Raw genomic sequence first — 20,656 nt, 5'->3', positions numbered from 1 at the left:
CGCCGCGGTACCAAAATGCCAAACAATGATGGCCCCGGGTCAACCCACCGCCCTGAGAAATGCCAATCACTCTTACACCGTATGTACGTCAGTACTGTTGACTGCGCTTATTTGCACCGCATAGCAATCAATCAGCGTCTCAATGGGGCGCCGGGCAGAGCCGCCTCAACAAAACACGAGTGTTGTGTGGAGAGATGGATGGGATATGATCTCCACTGCTGTTCCCATGAGACGAAGGAATCTTCTCATTGTCCCGTCCGACGTCCGGAGATTTGCGGCAAAGCCCATCGTCACATTCGCCCTGTGGATGGCCTCAGCACCTAAAATACATTGTGTGTAGTACTGTATACTGTGAGCATTGGTCGCTGCCTGTGCACGCACGTTCCATGTCGTTTCCGGGGTGGAATGGCGATCCAACGTGATGCGTTGTCGACCTCCACCCCTCCCAACACAGGCACACATGTTACAGTCCAGAGCAAATACCACACTGATAGTACAACACTAATAGGCTTGATAGGCATAGAGTGGAGGAAGCCCGCAATCCTACTACCACCAACCCCTGCCCACCCTTGCCCGAGAGAGCAGCATGGACCCTCGCTTGGGCGCGTGGTACTTTGGGGACTTGGCACACACCGCCGCCACCACAGGGAGCAAATGGGGACCCACGGCGGGACAGCGCGTCCGGAAGGATTCACCAGAGGTTTCGCCCAAGGAAGCAAGGCAAGGTGCGGCCGCCAGGATTCTTCACCAGGGGTGCCGCTCGCCTCATGCGAATCGGCGGAGGACAACACACTCTCTCGCACACGCACACGCACCCCTCCCCCCGGTCAGCAATTTTGAGCCTCATTCCCACACAGCGTTCGGGGTGTTCTGGACTCCCCAAGGACATGGGACGCGGACGACGCCTGGGTAAGCAAGGGCGAGCACCACTGGCTGACTGAATGACTGACCTACTGGATTACTGGCCTCTACTGGCCTTGCAGCACTTGGGCGATTATAGTACGACGCCCGGAGATGGTTGCCCCCAGGCCTAGCCCCCCACCCCGAGCTTTTGGCCCCCAATGGGTGTCATGGCATGTGCTTGTTGGCGGGTTGCAATCTCAAGGTACCTGTCTAACAATATGCATTAATTCATCCTCAAGGCCTCTCTCAACTCTGTCATCTAATTCTAAATGTCTAACTTCATTTATGCGCAGTTTTCTCTAGGTATCTCGCCCCTCTCGTTGCTTTCTTGCCCAGCAACGCAATGCCATTCCCAAGAACTAGTCTCGTCCCGCTGCGGGACGGAACGTCCGCCCCCCGGAGCGCGGGAATTTGAGTCGTGCCGCGTGCGCCAACAACAGTAGTAGTTTTTTCGTTCAACCACATCCTGGTACACACCTCAGCCTGGCTCACGTCCGACGGCGGCGAGACAGCAAGGTCCCGTGTTGCTCACGACCACGTCCCGTCAGAGGTCCTGGACCTCGGAACGCCAGCCCCAGCAGCCAGGAGGGTCGTCGGCCGTGAGCAGGCGCATGCCCGACGCCCGGCAGACCTGGATGGAGGCCTGTCTCACGGCGCGCACCTGCTCAACGCTTGCGCCGCCGTTCAGGGCGCCCCTGAGGTGCCCTTTGAGTTGGGGATTTACCTGTTGTGCCCGCATTAGCTCCGGCGCTGCTTGTCGCTCGGCTGCGCCAATCCTGTTCGCCCTCCTCTGAACTTGCCTCTCCCCAGGCTCCCTCCCCCCTCTCGGGCGGCGCCACTGCGACCCGTTTTCCTCTGTTCTTTTGTATGATGGGCGGGTACCTCACAGGCGGCGCCCAGCGCGCTACATGCATCCACCCAATCTCGTTCCCCCGTCCCCCATCCTGCTTCTACTTGGTGCTAGGAACAGGCACCGGGGCGATCACTCCTTGATGCCTGATAATGTCCTCAGGGAGGTTTTTGAGGGGCTGGACTCACATCTTGCGGTACCAGGCCCGCAATCATGACGAAGGAGGTCTCGGCCTCGGAGAGTACGGAGGTGGTACTGAGGAGATAGCCATAGGCGAGGCGCACGGCAAGGCCAAGGTCCTCGGTGCCGCAGTGGTCCAGGGACGTCATGACGCGCGGGGCCACCTTGCCGTAGCACCCGTCAAAGAAGCGCCTGCCGCGACGCAGGACGTCTGGCGCGGGCGTGTCGTAGACATCGCGGCGCCGGTTGGTCGGGGACCCGCCTTGCGGCTCGTCGAGGCACCCCGGCGGCACAGCCTTGTTGAGCTCCTGGAGGGCGTTGATGGTCTACGTGCACAGGGGAGAGACATAGGTCAGGGCATGACAGGTGGAATCGGGTCAGTCGGATGGGTTGGGGGCAGAAGCGGGCCTCGGGGGGGGGGGGAATCGAATGGGAGGGCAGGGCAGAGCAAGGGCAGCAGGAAGGAGGATGGCGACCCGCTAGACGCGGGCGTCGTGGTTTGCCCTCTCGTAACGGCTTTGCCCTGCCCTGCCCTATCTGCTTGCTTGCTCACCTTTGGCAGCCCGCCTATGGCGGATGTCTTGAGCAGAGCCTCGCGCAGGCGCCGCGCTATTCTCAGTTGTCGCGCGTGATCTGCGACCGCACCCGCGGTACCTGCGCCTGGGTCTGCCGCCACGGCGTGCTTATAGACGGCCTGGATCTCTTCCGGCCTGTTCAGGACGCACAGCGTAGTAGCGACGACGGCGTACCACATGTCGCTTGGCATACCTGGCTGGCTGCGCAGGGTGTCCAGCAGCCGCGGGGTGAGGGCGGTGGGGATGTTTCCGGACATTGTGACGGTGGTGCGTCGCGACTGTGGTGAATCCTTCGGGACCTTCCAGGTGGGGGCTGTTTTCCCTTACCTCTGGCTGTGCCGTACAGATGGCACAGTGGGTTTATTTAATTGTGTTTCGATAGGCGCCGGGGGCGTTGGACATTCAAGCTTTGCCGGCAATTAATCAGACGAGAACGGCGCTATGAATCCCTCGGCGACTACGTAGTTTTGGTAAGCCCGTAGGATGATGGTAATCCCGTAGGAGGATTACGGGACGAGTCGCTCCAAGTGGACCTGGAGACCAGATGTGACTCCCGGCGATGGCCTCGGGAAGGACTTGCAATCCTATCAGCAACCATGACGGGCAGACGGACAGACGGACAGACAGCATCACGGCCCCCAACTTCGGGCCTGCATCGATATTCCGGTAGGATTGCCGATCGAAGGTTTTCTTGGTTGGAGTGGAGGGGGTGGAGGGGGGAGACACAAGATCCATCGTGCAGCAGTCAAGGGAGGGAGGCCCCCACCAATGAATCTGTGTCCGTTTCTGACTGTCTGTTTGCCGCGAAGGCACTCGGAGGGTAAGCACCCAAACCAACAGACCAAAGGCAGGAAGGCTCCTTAACCGAGAGAAGCATGCACTGCGCGATAGATCGTGTGTGTGAGTGTGTGTGGGTGCGCGCGTATGCATGGGACCACGAAGCAGAGGAGCATTGGGGGCCCAAAGCCGCATCGGAGCCTTTCTGCCGAGCCGTGGGTTGCGCGCGTGTTGGTGAGTGTGGTGTGGTATGGTGTGGTATTCTATGCGCAGGGTTACCAACAGAGAGAGGACCCAAAAATAGTGGGCTACTGCCGACAGCGCACAGGGGGGGGCCACAGGGCCACAGGGCACTGCCAGGCGCCGAGGGTGGCTATGCTTGCCGTGCGGCGGAGTGCTTGCTTTTACACCACAGTAGGGCTGTGTGAAACGAGCACCCTATCTTTTTTTCCTTGCTGCTTTGCTGCTGCTGCTGCTGCTGCTGATGCTTGCTACTCGCGACCGACCGCTCCGAACCCGACCTGCATGCAGACACGTTGTTGTACCTGCCTGGGTTTATCGATTGTTAATTGATCTATCTCTTTTTTTCAATCCCTGTCTGTTGTTGTCGCCTCGTTCCCCGGGTGGCCTATTGGATCGGAGGCTCTGGTGTTGAGACACACACTCGCAGCGTACACGTGCTGCTGTGGGGAGAGAGCTATTTTGAGCCTGGCCAAAGGGAGGGCAGGCAGGCAGGCAGGCAGGCAGGCAGGCAGGCAGCAGGCAAGCACGGCAGCATCACGAGGACGAGAGAAGGTGGACGAGGGGGGGAGAGGCAGCAGAAGCGAGGGCTGGCTGACGGAGACACACACAACGCACAAACTGCCGACACGGGGATACACCCTAGGGACATAGGCAGAGATGGCGTTGACGTCTCGCATCACCCTCACAGGCGCTCCTGCCGAGGATCCCGAGGACTTCTTCGGCGCGTCGCTTGGCGTGATTTTCCCGGACGATGTGATGAACCAACGTGAGTGTTTCGATTTGTGATATGTATGAGATGCTTCGGGGGGGGGGGCGGTGGGCGGCAGGGTGTTGGTTGTGCCGTGTTGGCTTGGGTGCGTGCGGTTGGTTGAATGGCATTATTGTTGTGTACTGTACTCTACTACCACTGTTGCTGTTATCATATTGACCCGCGTGTTGGCTGCGGACCAACCTGCCCTGTCCTGCCCAAGAACAGGCCCTGTGCACACTGCGCAAAAGAGACAAGAGACAAGAGACATCCTCGCTAACGCATCGCAGATGGTGACGCCGACCACGGGCTCCTGTACCAGTCGCCGCATCTCCCCAAGCCCCTCCACATCAGCCTGGCAGACCCGACGGGCGACGACGACCGCCGCCTCTTCAGCCACTACCTCTGGAACGCCTCGCTGCTGCTGGCCGAGTTTGTCGAGTCCGGCACCCTCGGCCTGGATGACAGCGCCGGCGTGACGAGCCCGCTGGGACCCCCGCTGTCCACCTTCAGCGTCCGCGGCCTCTCCGTCCTGGAGCTGGGCGCCGGCACCGCCCTGCCGTCCCTGCTGGCCGCCCTCCTCGGCGCCACCCGCGTCGTCCTGACCGACTACCCCGCGCCCGCCGTCATCTCCAACCTCACCGCCAACGCCACGCGCAACGCCCGCCCGGAGCTCTCGCCCTCGGGCGTCGTAGCCCCCGTCGAGGTCGACGGCCACGCGTGGGGCGAGCCGGCCACGGCCCTCGCGAAGGCGAACCGCCGCGCCTTCGACAGGGTGCTGGTGTGCGACTGCCTGTGGATGCCGTGGCAGCACGAGAACCTGCTCTGGTCCGTCGACTGGTTCCTGGCCGACACGCCCGACGCGAGGTGCTGGGTCGTCGCCGGGTTCCACACTGGGCGCGACAAGATGAGGGGGTTCTTTGACGGTGAGCGCCTGGCGCGGCTGGGGCTCGAGGTCGAGAGCATCTGGGAGAGGGACTGCGACGGCCTGGAGAGGGAGTGGGTGCTGGACAGGGGCATCGAGGACCCCGTCGGCAGGAAGAGGTGGCTTGTCTTTGCCGTGCTGAAGAGGGCTGCGCGTTGAAGAGGAGTTGATGTGCTGGTTCTTCTTGTTGGCAAAGGCAAGAGGGTCTGATACCACAAAAATGAAAGCACGGTGTGGATCAAGGCCATGTGAGTCGTCCTGGGCCCGGCCTTTGTCACCCCGTGTCTGTGTATGGTTTGGGAGGTGTTTGTGAGTGTCGAGCGGGCAGGAAAAAGCTCCCGTCCAGGCCGATGACCAGCATCCGCCGGGACATGAGACCGCGCACCATGGCTGCGTGGTCCAGTACATACAGTCGCCGCTTAGCGACAGCCAATGGGTTCCGGTATCCATAGCCGCGAGCCTGTGGTCTGGATCACCGATGGGTATAGGCGCCGGAAAGATGCCTGTGTACTTGTGTGCGGCCATCACATGGACCGTCCAGCATAGGAATTCAGGAACACACACTATCGAACCTGGAATTCCCCCGCTGTAAGAGCCCTCCGGGCTTGGTATAAGTCTCCCGCCCGGTTACCGATGATTCTCCTACTCACGGGGTCGTAGCTGACGGGCAGCTGGTGCGATGCAACCTGCATGGGTACGACGGCGCCGCGCCGGAGAAGGTGGCTGGGAGATGTGAGGCGGCTCCAGTCACCTTGGAGATTTCTGGAAGCAAAGTACGCCGGCTGCTGCTGTAATGTTCCCAAATTCATGCACATGTTGTGATATCTGAATCTTAAATGGGATCCTGAGTGGATGTTCTGGCTAATTCGTGCACTGTCAACCAGCCCTCTCGGCCCAGGTTCATATGGACTTATATACACAGATCATGGTCGACAATCCGCTCGGGCGCTGCCGAATGCTGCTTGTCGAGGCCACGATGCTCTCCTTCCCGGATCCCGCCTCCAGCTAGCTGCACCCTGTCTTGTGCCACCAGGATCAACACCTCATTTCTTGTTTTTGGTTTTCTCTGTAGTTATTCAACACTTGTTTTGGCCACGATGCTCATAATATTCTCGATTCCCACCCGTGGCCACAATGTATGTCCTGGACTTTCGGCCTGGAACCGCGCGGTATCACAACAGGGACTGTCACAGGTGAGACATAATCCTATTTTCGAGGGTCCTGATAGATCATGTCGTACCACATAGAACCGACTCGGTCGAGATCTTCTTGCTGACTGCTCGTGACCCCAGAGGAACATACGCCAGCTGAATGGGGAGAGCACACCCGGAGGGTGCCGAGATTCCAATTTCTCGGTACGGGGAGGAGACACTGCGCTCGAGGGCTCCGAGGGGTCCTCGACATGCTGCGCCAGGTGGGTGGCTGGACTCGGGGCAGACTTGCTGGCGAACATCACATCTGCCATCTTCCTTCCTACCGCTGCTCTCATGTCTCCCACCCAATTCTATTCGTTTCGAGGCCGAGCCCATCGCACCACAGGAAGTGACACGATCTATGATTCCAATATGTTTCATTCCATCGCTTGTTACCAGTATGACGGCGTAGATCTACCCCGCTGTCTTTGCAAGGCCCTGGGAACACCCCCTTCTATCGTGACCAGCTTCAAGGTGGAAGCCGCCACATCAGCGCCATTAGGCAGGAGCAAGGACATGTGACAACTTCACCATCGTGCTAACTGCCTGTAGAAGGATTCAGGCATCAGTCTCCTGCTCCCTTCTTGCGGAAATGTTGAAGAGCTAGGTGCAATAACTTGGAACATCCAGCACCGCTCTCGGTCAAGGCTGCCCAAAGCTCGTTAGCCTCTTCGACGGCTTTGCCCGCAGGCCTCCAACTCATGTGACTGTCCTGTGATCTCTTGTTCAAAGAGTTGTATCGAATACCGGGAGCTGCTGTGGGCAGCTACACGGATATAGAAATCTGAGGGCGATATAAGCCACTGAGGAACGGGGACGAGTCTCAGCTGAGTCACCACAAGCCTTCCAGTGCTACAAGAAGGACACAAGGATAAAAGGAAAGGGAAAAGGAGACTGTGGGGGAAAGAGGCAGCCGAGGGTGTGTGCTGATTCCCGCAAGTGTTCCACAGTCACAACGCGGAAGGCGTGAGCATCGGTTCATTCTAGTATGTTTGTACATCCAATTACAGTCGGGCATCACAGCGCCAGGCCGACCTCAACCACCCGTCTCGACCGTGGGGCCCTTCTCGTCCACCTTGGCGATCAGGTCCCAGCTCACGCGCAGGTTCTCCGCCGAGCTCAGCCTGCTCGCGATGTCGGTCTCGTGCCTCTCCGCGACCAGCCTCCTCAGCGCCGTCGCCAGGAAGCCGGCCACCACGTCAACGGACCACTCCTCCGGGATCAGCTCCAGCACGTCCATGACGTCGAACCAGCCCCCGAACCGCTCCAGCAGCGCGCCCGTCTGCTCGACCCTGTCGCTGACGTCCTCGATGGCGAGGAACTCGCCCAGCAGCGCGCGGAACAGGCCCGCCTGCGTCTCCTCGCTGGGCAGGGACTCGCGCCGCCCGGACTGGGGGATGTAGATGCTCGCGCCGCCGTAGAGGCAGTACGACACCGCCGTGTCGAAGTCTCCCAGCCGGTGGACGAGGAGCCGGAGGGCCTCCTCGTGCTTGCGCTCCCGCCCGTCGAGGATGATTGCTTCTGGGACCAGCAGCTGCTCCTCCGCCTTGTCGGCAGGAAGGGCCTTGCTGATCCTCGACCCGATGGCCTTGAAATCGTACTCGTGCGTCTCGCCGAGCAGCTGTAGCAGGCGTAGCCGGCTGTGCCAGACTTCATCGTCTGGAGGTGCATTGTCTTTCAGGAACTGCCTGTACGTTGGCTTTGGCGCCTTCAGCGCCCTGTATGCTTCGTATGTGGAGGCTATGGCCTCGCGAGCTTGAGGAGAAGACTGAAGCTCGCTGATGACGATGTCAAGGTAGTATGTGATCAGCTCATTCACATACTTGGTGTGCCCCTTATCAAACACCAGGTGCTCGAGGTAATATTTCACGGCATCGGGTGCTTGCTCGCGCAGGATGCCGACGACGTGTGCTGGCTCAAACTTGGGGGCACGGCCCTTTTCATCTGCGAAGACCTGCACACCAAGTTTCGGGTTGCGGTTTGCAAGCCAAATGCCGAATTCTTGCACCAGAGGCTGACTGCTGATTTTGGAGAGGTACTCGCGCACGCGCATCTCACCATCTCGGAACTCGCCGCCGTTGTCTTGCCCGCCTTCAATGATGCGCCGCCACGTTGCCAGGACGTCGGCCGACATCTTGCGGCTTTGGTATAGTCGGCTCAGGACGAATAGACGGTTGTACTGTTCGAGCAGGTCCACGGCTCGGTCAAAACAGTCAACGCCCTTGTCCACCAGCTCGTAAAGCTCCGATCGGACGCTACCATTCCTGCCCATGCCCTTTGGTGAATCTTTGTCAAGCTCTAACAGAACCACCAACAGTGCAGCGTCCACGGTTCTGAACACTTCACCTGCGTTTGCTGTGCTTGCCATGCCTTTCTTGCGACGGACGCCCCAGAGGTATGATTTGGTAAATAGGAGGGTTGTTTGTCCCAGAGTTTCGAACGTTTGACCTTCTTGATTAAACTTCTCAGAGGCCATGTACTTCTCAACTGTTGCTTTGACACCCCCAAATATCCAAATTCCCTTCCTAGTTTCGATTATTTCATTTCGTAGGCCTGGGATCAGGCCGAGAACCACTCTTGGGTCCAAGCTTGAATCTAGGTGTACTTCTTCCATGGCCTTAAGCTCGGGTGGGAATGGTGTCTCCTTTGAATGTAGGAAGCTGGTGAAAAGGAGCACGCTTGCCCTCTGCTTTATATAACTGAATGTCATGAACTCGAGTTCGGTTCGTGCATCTCTTCCTCTGATTGTTGCCAGAATGGAGAACAACTGACGGCGTTCCTCCACCGTATGAGGTGCTTCATGCGCTTCCATGGCTGAATACTCAATCTTCGCATCGAGTTGCAGAAGTAATGGGTTCCTGACGGCCCACCATATATGATTGCCAGACCAGACCGCCAGTCGGGAGGTCGTCCTGGCAAATCGCCTGGCAAAATCTTGCTCTTCTTCATTCCTCATAGCTTCCCAGCCATCAGGCAATGGAGACTCGTCGTCCCTTTCGAAAAGGTCTCTTTCCTTAGAAACTCTCTCCATTGAAAGAGCTGTCCGAGAATCCAAGCTTCTGAGTGACATTGCCGATGATTCAAGCTGGCCTGCAGAGAACGGCGAGAACTTCTTCTGGCAAAGCTTGTCCACAACTTCTTGAAGGTTGGACTCCTCGGTTCCCACCAGCGACTTGATACCAAGTGAAGGAGTCTTGGCATCATTTGGAGTTTTAGGTGGCTCGGTTGGAGGAGCCTCAAGCCAATGCTTGGTAGGCACTTCCTCACCAACATTCAAATCCCAGCGCTGTATTTCGAGGCCATTGTGAAGGCCATCATGAAACTCCTTGGCCATCGACGCAAGAACATAACCCTCTTCTTCTTCATCCATGGATGGCCTTGAAGATGACAAGTCCGCGACTCCTCCATCGACAACTATCTCCTTGGGATATCTGTCAAATTCCAGAGTAGGTCTCGTAGGGTCGCCGTCAAGATTCACAAAGATGCCAATGCCAGGATCATGAGGCCCGGTGCCCGTCACAAGAAGAAATTCTTCAGAGGTAGGCGATACTATGTGTGCCTTCAAAATCACCGGAGCGCCAGAAGGTCCCTTTGAAGCTTGGACCGCCCCGCTTGGAGGACTGGGTAAGGATTTATCTGTCAAAGCCGGGCCCTGAGTGGATTGTTTGTCAGGGCTTCCTGATCGTTGCGGAGTGTCGGATCCTTGTTGATGATCGGAGTCATAACCTTCGCCAGAGTTATTCTGCCTCTTCATGGCCTGGGACATGAAGTTTCCTAGGCTTGTACTCCGATTATGGCCATGGCCGTCATTGGTGCCTGAGCTTGAAGGTCTGTTTTGCGCCGAAGAGGCGCTACGCAGGATACCAACCTCAGAATTTCCAGCGATATTCTGAGCCTGGCCCATATTCGGCTGCGAATCGTCGAGAGAAGAGATGGCCATCAGGGGTATCTTCAACTGGCGGGTCACATCCAAGAGAGCGTAATTCCTCGAATCGGCCACGCATGCTATCGAGTCTCTCCGAACCGATATCGTGCTGCCAGCGAAATCAATTTGCTTCGCCAATGTCAGCACACATGCAAGCTTTGTTTCGATCCCATGGCCTTGTGATGTCTCACCTTGAACACTCTGGCATCCTCGCCCACCCGAACGACCTGGATCTTGCGGGCAAGCGACAGCAAGATGGTCTCCCCGAGGGGACGCCCGTCACCATGACCATTATCATCGTTTTCTGTGATGTTCAGATCCAAGCCTCCGATCCAGTAGCAGTTCTTGACCCGTACAGTCCCAAAGACCGGGCTGAGCTCTGGCAGGGAGTAGAATGTGACGGTATTGTTGCACAGCACGCATGCCTTCTGAACCCTGGACAGCAGGAGGATCTGCTGCACCCCGGGTTTGACATTGCCGGCAACTGAACTCTCGATATATGTCGGGCGCAATCTCGAAGCGAGTATGAAGACTGGCTGGCTGGCTTTGTCGGCGGGATCAGGCGGGATCTGGACGAAGTGGAGGAGTTCCGAGGCAGAAGTGCCTATGTAGAGGTTGCCGCCTAGCAAGTAGCAGTCAGCAAGGGCCAATGGCTAAGCCGGAGTTTCCCGGGGGGCCTTACCAAGATATTCGACAAAGTTGATCTTGACATCGTCGTTGTCCCCGTCCTCGGATAGGGGCACGTCCTCCAGCAGCGTGCGCAACACAAAGGGCCCAGTCGCCAGTTGCCGCCGTGCGCCGGAGCTGGTATCTGCTGTGTCTTGGCTCGCTTGGCCGTCGAAACCCATTTCCAGGCCGCTCATGTCATTGCAGACACTCTGTAACCATTATCAGCGCCGGTGACAACAGGCGTGGAGCTCTAGGGTCAAGGGTCGCGGCGCAATCGGTCGAGCTGATGGGTGTAATCCGACGTGGGCTGGCAAAGCGAGCTACTGCTGTAACTGTGGTACGGCTGCCTGCCACTAGAAGCTTGGCTCGGCCTGCAGCTACCTGGAAAGAAGAGGGACCCCTGTGACGTTCCCCGGATCGGCCGCTGGCACGTAGTCTACATGCCTAGGCAGGCTAGCGGACGTGCTCCGTACTCCGAACAGACCAGAAATAACACATCACCCTGGACCTGCATTCAACAACGGTGCTCGAGCCCACATTGCGATTCCCGCGTGGTGTCATGAGCCTCAGCTCTTCAGCTGTTGAACTGCCCTCCGTGTATTTCATGACCGCAACACAGCAATAATGGCTGAGCCAACGAACGATCAAGCTCCCTTGGGGCCTGGAGCTGCCTCAGCTCTGGACACGACCAACAAGTTTCAGGCCGCCATCTCAGCATGGAGGAGTATGTGCTGCTCACCACGCAGTTCTCGGGAGCCAAATTGCGCATAGCTGACTGTTTGACGCCTAGACATCGACATGACTACCCTGGTCTCCGGCCTCGACAATACGGCGTCCGAAATCGTGACATACCAGCGGGATTCAACTGTCCAGAGGAAGGACTTGGCCCAAAAGACTAAGGACTTCAGGAAATTGGACGATGCCACCAAGCTGTCTGAGATAAAGGGACTGTTGAAAGGTATTGGAACTACTGCGCCGCAATGCTCGGCCTGATCCTGACATGTTGGCAGCGTACCAAGGATTCATCGATCTGTTGACGAACCACTCCAAGTCGGTGAACTCTGCGTTTCTCCATGCCTACACGTCGCTCTCCGATGCACCAGACCCGTACCCTCTACTCGAAGCGGCCGTCGACTCCATGCTTGTATCCGAGGAGACCCTACCGAAAGTCACGGAAGAGAACCAGCGTCTGCAGGGCTCCGTGGCGGAGCTCACGTCGCAGCTAGAAGATACAGAGTCGAGGTTGCAATCGGAAAGAGAGGCTCGGAAACAGCTAGAGGAAAATCTTGAAAGCAAGGTGAAGGAAGTGGAGTCGTCCTGGATCGCAGTGCTGGACGAGAAGAAGGACAATTGGGCAGCAAAGGAGAAGACCCTGGAAGACAAGGTCGACAACCAGGAGCGCCTGCTCAATGAGGTCAAGGCCAGCTATGAGGTCAACCAACGCCTTGGGAAGTCTGAAGATGACGAGGACGAACCGAGGGGCCATGTCACAAGCGCCGAGCTTGAGATGGTGCACTCGGATCTGGAACGAACGAGCATGAGGCTGGCGGAGGTCGAGGCGCGCAACGAACACATGCGACTTGAGCTTGCGCAGTCCAAGTCACAGGTACCTAGCCAACAAACCACATCTCTGGAGGACGATCCGGGTTACATGCGCATGAGATCCGAGAACTCGTCTCTGATACGGAAACTGGATGCCTCGAGGGTAGAAAAGGAGTCCTTGAAGCGAGATCTGGATGCGAAGCTGCGCACGCTCGAAAGGGAGGTGAGCTCGTTGAAGGAAGATCGGGACTCGTTGAAGGCGAAGGTGCAGAAATGGGGCGACTACGACGATATCAAGCAAGAACTAGAAGTGCTCAAGAGCATCGAGTTTTCAACGGGAGATGATGATGAGACCAAGGATCTTATAGACGACCAGAACGGCGACGCCGCGAAAGGCAAGGGCGATACCCTAGAGCAGCTTCTATTGGCACGGAACAAGAAGCTGAGCGAGGAACTGACGATACTACGGGTGTCTCACCAGGACCTGCAGGGCAGACTATCAGACCTGTCGGAAGAAATGTCCCGGACCAACGCGGAGCTCGAGAAGTCTCAAAACCTGAACGAGAAGTTGGAGAACGACCTCGCCAACATCCAGTCGGAGCATGCCAATGCTTTCCCATCAGGAGCATCCGTGGCGGGCACATACGTGAGCAGATACGCGCCATCCATGGCTCCGGGACGCAGGAGTGGGGGAGGCCGTACATCACCTACATCCTCTATAATCAGCGGCTTCAACCCGCGAGACTCGGGCGGTGAGCCCATGGGGCGGGGGATCAGGGATTCTCCCCATGATCACGGCGCAAAGGGATCGCTTCAAGAAGCGCAACGCCCAGCTGGAACAAGAGCTTTCCGAGTCCCACCGCAGCGTCTCCCAGCTTCGGCAGGAGATCGCAGCGCTCCAGAAGGACAATCTCAACCTCTACGAGAAGACTCGCTACGTGTCGTCCTACAACCGCAGCAGCAACAGCACCGCCGCGGTGACCTCATCCTCTTCGTATGCCAGCAACCCCAACCCCTCGACAGTGACCATCGGAGGAAGCGGCGGGTCCGGCGGAATGGACCGGTACCGCGCAGCCTACGAATCGAACATCAGCCCGTTCGCGGCGTTCCGCGGGAGGGAGTCAGCGCGAGCGTACAAGCGCATGAGCTTCCCGGAGAGGGTGGTGTACTCGGTGACGAGGATGGTGCTGGCGTCCAGGACGAGCAGGAACCTGTTCGCGGCGTACTGTGTCGCGTTGCACCTGTTGGTTTTCTTCTCGCTGTACTGGATGGGCTCAACGGATGTGGACCAGCAGGCCACCAACTTCGGGCAGACGGCGGCCGCCGCCGCGGTCGCTGCTGGTGGGAGTGGCGGCGGGAGTGTTGGTGGGTCTGGCGGGACAGGGCATGGGAATTGGAAGGAGGGTGCTTTTGATGATAAGTCATGAGTGAGAAAGAGATCAGTTGCAAGAGAGAGAATACAAGAGATATCATCGGGGACAGTGCCCAGGAGTGGGGATCCCGGGGACGAAGGGTTCGTCATGATTGCCCTGCGGTTCGGGGTTCCATGCCCTGCGGTACAGGTAGGAGTCGGCTGCATATTGAAATTCTGCACTCCATCTCATTCGGCATGGTGGTGATACGATGATATCAGGGGAATATGTACGTCAATGGTCCCCCGTAATGTTGGTGAGCTGGGAGGAAGCTGACATGATTGGATGACGAAGCAGTCGGGAGGCTTGCCGGAAGCGGGTTCCTCGGCAAACCGGTCTTTGTGACTCACTCTCTGAAAAATTCTGCTTCTGAACCCCCATACTTAGATGCCCAATAATCAAGGATTACCACAGCTACATAGCTCAGGGGAAGAGTGAGTCAATTGCAATCTGTAAAATTGCCTGTAGCATCGCACTAACAACCATAAAGGCGCCGGGCTCATAACCCGGAGGTCGCTGGATCGAAACCAGTTGTAGCTACAACACAACTTTTTTTGCCTTCTTTTTTTTTTCAGTTTCACCTTCCATTTTTATTCTGCTTCTGCTTTGCAGTCAACTTGTCGTTGTGCTACCATGATCATCTAGAGGGATATGCTTATAACTGCCTTGTCTACTTCAGTTCTTCACCTGGTGCCATCCTGGTTGGTGGCTCTTTCTGTCTCCCTCTGCTTGTGCTAGGTTCAAGGCACTGAAAATATCACCACTTTTTTTGGTGCCACACAAATGATGCGAGCATTCAATTTTCTCGATATGTCTATCGAAATGCCCCTTTAATGAGTGTCTGGGCAGGCATCTTCTACCTGGTCAAATAAACTCATTAGCTGACCTGTAATGTGAAGCAACTTGACAGCCAAGAGAGCTGTGCTAGATAGATCTATCATTATGACCAGAGTTGCTCTGCCCCTAGGAATTTCCTAGTATGATACAACTTGCAGTGCTCAAGGCTGCTGTCTTCAAAGTGCCTTCAAGATGTCTCTATAGTTCTGATAGGTCTTTACCCTCAATAAAAATCAGAATCCTACACTTTGAGATATCCATATGTGCGTCTGCTCTTCCGTTGTCCACTTACAGGAGGCTACTGCTCTCTCAGGTGCTTAAAACGATTTCTTTCGATGCTCAGTAGCCACATATTGTACAAGAATGAAGAACTCATGCTGATTTCTTTCTCCCCGTAGCGCAAGGCTGCGAACCAGTTGAGTCTGATTAGGTTCGCCACTATTGTGACACAGCTATCGTTCGACCATCAACTCTCCAGCAAGCAAGGAAAGGAAAGCGCAAGTTGTAAAGCCAATCTAAGCTAAGAAGTTGGTAATTTATGGACTACTGTGCAGACGAACTTGGCCCAGTCTCACGAGCCCCTACCTCAGACACTTTTGTTGCTGGTAGCAGAGGTTGGGCACTGATGATACTGCTACGGAACTCGTGAATCTTCCATGCTTTTGAAACTCCTACATATTACACATACCTTGGATCTTTCAGGCATTAACATACCCTTTGGTGGCATCAAATGATGTTTTCTGAATTATAGACATGTGAATCTTTTGTCTACAGGACACTGAAGTGTTCATATCTATGCTCAAAGAACCAGAGGGATTAACGAAGGAGTGATTTTGGAGCCTGGTGTGCCATTCTATCTATCTCCAAATCTCAAATGAGATAGCTCATTGGTTGAGAATAAACTAAAAGCACTATGATTCTCGTGAATATATCCGCAAATACTTGGATGTTATTAGTGGCCATTCAGAAATCCACATGCATTACTCTGTTGTCGGTTGCTCATGTATGTCTTCAGCTGTCTCAGCATGTACATGTTTTCCTTACCCATGGATCAAGACACTGAGTTGCGAAAGCCGGAGGCAATGGTAAGCTAGACATTATCGTTAGCTGTAACTCGGTGTCTGATCCATGACAACCACAAATGATCCAATTGGAAGCAACTCACCTAGGACAGGGCAGGACAGCATGTCCAGAGCCAGGTGACAGGCAGAAGGTGATGAAATAAGACGCATTTCTACTTAGGTAACCCTCTGCACTTTGAAAGAAATCTTGCTAGGTCTGGGAATGGTTGAGTTTGAGAGTGAAGGATTCATCCTCATGATCGAACGCTCTGCAGCCACCCTGCAAGCTTCGGCAGTACCAGATTGCCGCTTCTATTCTTTGACACCAAGTACCGGTGACCAAGGGCTGAACGCAACGGTCAGGAGACAAGTGTAGGAAGACATGAAATAAGCTTGCATTACCTAGTTACGTGTCCATAATGGACAGTTCCCTTCCCCAGGACCATTTCATAGTTATTCATATCTGACTCCGTTCTTGGAACTATCAAGTACAATAACTAACTCCACCAGCCACCCTGAGTGCTTGGATGAAGAATCTGGTGTGGTGCTTATAATGAAAGCACTCCTGAATGCTCTGCACGCCTGAGTTGGCTATTTCCCTGGATCGACCATACATGAACATGGAGGAGCAAAAAAAGTGAGACAAGATGACCACAAAGAGGCTCGGATCGGGCATTGGAACATTTCATAGGGAAACTAGATGACATTTACTGCAAGACACATTGATCGGTCTATATATGGTGTAGTGAAGTTGCAGACATGAAAAGGGATTGCCTCCCTCACCGCACGTGATTTTGGTACGAGTGTCTCTAGCTCATTCACGAGGTCAACATCTCAGACGGCACTGAGAAATATTCGCTAAAGCTGTTTGGGCAAGGTTTCGTGGACATCAAGAATCAAATTGGCTCCCGTAGGCCACGACTGAATGCCTTCTGCCATGAAATTTCCGGGACACCTGACCCGGTCAACCTGGTCAACAGCTTCCAAGGCTGCCCAGTGATCAAAACGGTCGCTACTTCCGCATAGCACAATGATGCTATTCGGAGAGCGCGGTCTTGAAATAGATCTGCAATATGACTCTTATTATTACGCATGGTTCTCTCAGCTGTCAACTTATAGCTGTCAGACCCTTGAGGTCTCTCGGCGCTGTTATATCTGAGACGGCTCAGCCTTACCAAACAGGCGCCAACCGCTATGGTCTAGCATGCACTGAGTCGGGTAGCCCAGCAAAAAATGTTTCAAGCAAAGAAACAATCGTACGTGCCTTACCCACATGCCGTCACGATGGATCCGGGGTTGTCAAGCAAAACCCACCGTCGATGGCCAAGCACCAGCCAGCTATTTTATCTGTGGCGAGTGAGAAGGACGTATCCCACCCAGCAAGGGCACGTGCGAGCCGATGAGCAGTCATTAGTATATCGTACCAGCCGGGTATAAAATTATGTTGCAGGCCAGCGACCCCACACGCGCGGCCGATGGCGCAATGTCGAGCTGAGCATTTGTGGATGAGCCCATTGCAATTGGGGCCGCTGCGGTGTTGATCCTTCATTTGGTGCGACGTCGCGAGGGGGGGGGGGGGCCCTCACTCTTAAATGAATAGCCTGTCGCCTGCCATCCTGTTCTGCCTGTTCCCCCGCCACTCGGATCGGTGGCGCGTCGCGGGGGCCAAAGCCACCGTGTCGAGTCAGTCTGGGCGAACACCAGTCATCGACAGCACGTGGGGTCCTCTGCGGGAGCAAGGCAAGGACGGGGGCCAAGATTTCGTCCAGGAACGAACGGCTGTAGAGGGGTGATGGCTGCTGTGGCCGGCGAGGCTGAACGTTCCGCCTTGCGTGGGGCCGGGAGGGGACACGACAGCCTGGTGGTGGTGATGATGATGCTCGCTCGCCTCAACCGAAAGCAGCGTCGGACGCCCGTGATAACTCGTCAGCCCGTCGATCAGCACATCACACGTGTGGCGGGCGATGCAGGTGAAGATGAAGAGCGGCATGTCAGGTGCTCAGGTGCTCTGGCAGGAACAGGGGCCCCCGCTGGTTGACGATGATGATCTCTCTGTTCGCGCTCCCGCCCCACGTCCTTTCTCGCCCCAGGCGACCGACCGTTTTGCCAGACCGTATCGCAGCTCGGCTCTGCGCATCCCGGTCTAAAATCAATCAGTTCCAGTACCATGAAAAGCCTCCGAAGCTGCAGGCTGCAGCAAAAAAAAAAAACGAGTCAGTCTGGCGATCCCGAAGATGGGACCCATCTCCCCACCAAGCTTCATCGTGGTCGGCTGTCCCCGGCGGTTTGCAAGGGGGCGGTGGGTTTGGACGGTCCCAATGGGACCCCCAAAAGCGGAAAAAAGTCTTGACCCTGTGGCTTGTGAGAGCGAGTGATTTGGAGGAGTGTTCAGGACTCACAAGTAGGATTTACCAAGAAGATGGTGCCCCATAGTATGGTTTCACATAAGAGATGGTTATTTGCCTTCTCAAGACGTTATTCCTACTCGAGTTTATCAAAAGCACCAGTGGCTTGTCGAATTTGGTAAATACAGGGAGCTCCTCGCGTTGGTCGAGATTTTTGAGTGTGGTAGTTCGTTCGACTATGTCGAGTTACGCGCTAAGCTTCCGGATCCTCACAAGCTGTACGGGCAAGGCCCACACCACCACCATAAATAACCATGTACGGGGTCGAATGGATGTCGTTGTCACCGCTCTTTGCGCGGGAGTCGCGTAGTAAAACAGCAAGAAAATTCTGCGCCCATGCGTGTCTGGACACGGTATCTTGATACGCGATGACTGGGCAACGAATCTCTGGGCAGATCAACCCACCACTTCATCCAATCCACAGGCGCTCCACACCCTTCCCACATGCGACCCGTAGAAGCACTACACCGTATTGGTCAGTCGCCCAGACTTAGACGAATCCGGCCTAGCGCTTCAAAACCTGGCGGCAGACAGTCAGCCAACCAGGTTCCGCAGCTCCGGAGCATAGGAATATAGATCCAATGCCGGAGCGGTCTCTCAACGACCAAGGCGTCTTAACAGGCGCCCGGCTAGCTCAATCGGTAGAGCGTGAGACTCTTAGAAAGAACCTCACGATTCTGATAAGATCTCAAGGTTGTGGGTTCGACCCCCACGTCGGGCTCGATTCCCGGCGATACTCGCCTCGTCTTTTTGACTTTTTTTTTTTGCTGCCTGATGTTCTTCTTCGCTCGGTTTTGCTCGGTTTTGCTCGGGTGACATTCTCGCGACCTGAACTGCCCGACAACACATTGTCCGGCGCACCGGGGGAACGCTGGGGCTGGCCGGTAGGTAGGGACCGATTGGGCCGATTGTGTCACGAAGGCCGTACGTCCCCCGAACAGAGTTCGGAGCCAGAGCACCCAGTTGATGCCCGAGGAGACAGTTGCTCTCGGGTGCTTCGGCATCGTGCTCTTGCTCACGGGGTTTGTTGTCTGTTACTCATGGTTGCATGGCGGGCAGCGATTCTGCGCCGTCGGTTGCTCACTCCGACGTGGTTGATATTCCACGCGATGGCTCATGACCTGCGCAAGGTTGTGCCTTAGCGGAAAGCATCAGCATCGGGCGTCAGATTCTTAGCAATCGGCCGCCGGCACATCTGGCCTGTCTTGCATTGTCTTGCATCGGGACCGAAGGCGAGGTGCCAATGCTAGGCACTCGCGGTGGGTAAATGCTAATGCGAAGCATTGGTGCGATTTATGCAGCTGAAATCGCAGCGGACGCCAGCATCTTAGTAGTTCGCATGTGGTGGCGCTAGGGCTGGCGATGATTTAACCCAAGAAGCTGGCCGGAGTCATTGCTAGTGGGCATCCACAACCACCTCCACATTCGCATCCCACGCCTGAGATGATGCTTTGCATAAGACGTGTGCGCCCCGTGATGACATGCAGTTGATCGCGGCGCCACGATCTGCCCGCAAGTAAGGCTGATTACGGAGTTCTCGCGCTGCCGAGAAGCGTTTGGCGTTGTGCATCAAGCAGAGTGCGGATACTGCTCTGTGTGGGCTCTCCGCTTACCCGCTGGCCGATGGCTTGCGTGACAGGCAGCACAGTGTGTCGCGATGGTATGACTCGGAATTCCCCAACTCAACATAATTGTTCACCTGATGATCGAATGTCGACGGGCATTCTTACATTTCCCCTCACCGTGCTCGCTCGCTGGCCTTATGGCATAACGACGGCGTCGTTGAAGTGGCAGCTGATGATAGCAGCCGCAGGCAGGCCATAGCAGAGTGGGCTTGCGAAGCTTGGGAGGCAGTCCAAATATAGAATTAAGCTTAGCCTCCTTCGCCCATCCCGCGCGGGCTGCAACTGCGGTGGCATGTGTACGTACCTCAAGGACTGCGCCAGTCGGCCGCGCTTGCTCTTACCCAGCCACCTGCGGCTGGTGCATGTAGCAGGTGCCGGGCGTGCGCTGGGGCGGTGGCAGGCACGAGTCGCGCGCTAGACCCACGCTGGCGAGTAGCAAGCTGGGCAGGGATGGGAGCTTGAGCCGAGCAGAACGATGACGACATGGTCGGGATGTGGGCCAGTCCTCCTCCAGATCTTGATGGCTTCAAGGTTGTTATCAGCACGCCTTACTCGACTGCCGGGGTCGGGCATCCAGACGATGATGTATTCCTCCGCCAGCACAATCATATGCCAGTCGAAACAGGGCGGGATCCTGCACCATCACACCATGTCGTCGACGTGGCCCGACGAGACCAACAAAGCCGAGGCTGCAAGAGCCCGAGCCAGAGTCAGGAATCAGGGTCTCTATCGCTTGATGACCATAGCCACGGCCGATTCGCTTAGCTGACTACTGCAGGATGACGG

The 20,656-nt window shown here is 56.1% G+C and overlaps 4 protein-coding genes and 2 non-coding genes across 6 annotated transcripts; 4 read left to right on the top strand and 2 right to left on the bottom strand.

Moving 5' to 3' along the window:
* Window positions 1-1,447: 1,447 nt before the first annotated feature.
* INS49_015240 (uncharacterized protein) lies at window positions 1,448-2,765 on the bottom strand (the record flags this gene model as incomplete). Its single annotated transcript, XM_043175922.1, has 3 exons — window positions 1,448-1,627; window positions 1,942-2,259; window positions 2,487-2,765. 3 exons carry the CDS (start codon window positions 2,763-2,765, stop codon window positions 1,448-1,450), a joined length of 777 nt encoding a protein of 258 aa, XP_043019377.1.
* Window positions 2,766-4,185: 1,420 nt separating this feature from the next.
* On the top strand, window positions 4,186-5,360 carry INS49_015239 (uncharacterized protein; the record flags this gene model as incomplete). Its single annotated transcript, XM_043175921.1, has 2 exons — window positions 4,186-4,294; window positions 4,567-5,360. The coding sequence occupies 2 exons, from the start codon at window positions 4,186-4,188 to the stop codon at window positions 5,358-5,360; spliced, it is 903 nt and encodes a 300-aa protein (XP_043019376.1).
* A 2,070-nt stretch (window positions 5,361-7,430) lies between these two features.
* On the bottom strand, window positions 7,431-11,182 carry INS49_015238 (uncharacterized protein; the record flags this gene model as incomplete). The annotated part of the gene is made up of 3 exons (XM_043175920.1): window positions 7,431-10,448; window positions 10,511-10,941; window positions 11,002-11,182. 3 exons carry the CDS (start codon window positions 11,180-11,182, stop codon window positions 7,431-7,433), a joined length of 3,630 nt encoding a protein of 1,209 aa, XP_043019375.1.
* A 430-nt stretch (window positions 11,183-11,612) lies between these two features.
* On the top strand, window positions 11,613-13,957 carry INS49_015237 (uncharacterized protein; the record flags this gene model as incomplete). Its single annotated transcript, XM_043175919.1, has 4 exons — window positions 11,613-11,712; window positions 11,779-11,946; window positions 11,999-13,216; window positions 13,257-13,957. 4 exons carry the CDS (start codon window positions 11,613-11,615, stop codon window positions 13,955-13,957), a joined length of 2,187 nt encoding a protein of 728 aa, XP_043019374.1.
* A 397-nt stretch (window positions 13,958-14,354) lies between these two features.
* INS49_015236 lies at window positions 14,355-14,482 on the top strand. Its single transcript has one exon. It is a non-coding gene; the product is annotated as a tRNA-Met (tRNA).
* Window positions 14,483-18,868: 4,386 nt separating this feature from the next.
* On the top strand, window positions 18,869-18,966 carry INS49_015235. The gene has a single exon. It is a non-coding gene; the product is annotated as a tRNA-Lys (tRNA).
* Window positions 18,967-20,656: the final 1,690 nt, after the last annotated feature.

This window comes from Diaporthe citri (assembly GCF_014595645.1).
Source record: "Diaporthe citri strain NFHF-8-4 chromosome Unknown scaffold_9, whole genome shotgun sequence".
NCBI classification, from domain to species: Eukaryota; Fungi; Ascomycota; class Sordariomycetes; order Diaporthales; family Diaporthaceae; genus Diaporthe; species Diaporthe citri.
Note: the sequence above shows the minus strand (reverse complement) of the source record. Positions and strands in the feature narration are given on the sequence as shown.